The sequence below is a fragment of the Diutina rugosa genome (genome assembly GCF_008704595.1).
Source record: "Diutina rugosa strain CBS 613 chromosome Unknown scaffold1_size794362, whole genome shotgun sequence".
NCBI classification, from domain to species: Eukaryota; Fungi; Ascomycota; class Pichiomycetes; order Serinales; family Debaryomycetaceae; genus Diutina; species Diutina rugosa.
Genome location: NW_022995155.1, coordinates 665,906 through 666,262, shown reverse-complemented (window position 1 = coordinate 666,262; position 357 = coordinate 665,906). Strand labels below are relative to the sequence as shown.

General features: G+C 68.6%; 1 protein-coding gene across 1 annotated transcript in view; it reads right to left on the bottom strand. All coding sequences in view use genetic code 12, as the record gives it.

Annotated features, from left to right (window-relative positions):
- Positions 1-357, bottom strand: part of DIURU_003604 (uncharacterized protein) — a gene marked incomplete at both ends in the record, with an annotated part of 2,252 nt that overhangs the window by 1,575 nt on the left and 320 nt on the right. Inside the window, one exon of the mRNA XM_034156385.1 lies at positions 46-357. This exon is cut by the window's right edge and continues 320 nt beyond it. Within this exon, the coding sequence (XP_034011857.1) occupies positions 46-357 (312 nt within the window). The remainder of the gene's footprint in view (positions 1-45) is intronic.

Below are 357 nucleotides of genomic sequence, written 5' to 3'. Positions count from 1 at the left end.
GGCGAAGTCACGGTGGGGTCATCGGCAACGGGGGTGGCCAGCGACGACTGTTGAGGTTCCAGCGGCGCGGTGGCGGCTTCCGAGGTGGCGGCTTCAGAAGACGAGGCTTCGGGAGCGGCGACATCGCCAGTGGCGGCGGCGGAAGAAGTGGGCGCGGGGGCCTCAGAGAAAGCGGAAGAAGTTCCCTCAGCAGTTTGGTTGTTAGCGTCGGAGGTGGGGGCCGCTTCAGTCGATTCAGACGAAGCTTCGGGGGCGGGGGCCAGCGACGGCTCCTGGGCGTCAGTCGCGGCGGACGACGAAGGAGAGGCGTCGGAGGTGGCAGCGGCGTCCAGCGAAGGAGCCTCAGCCACCAGCGAC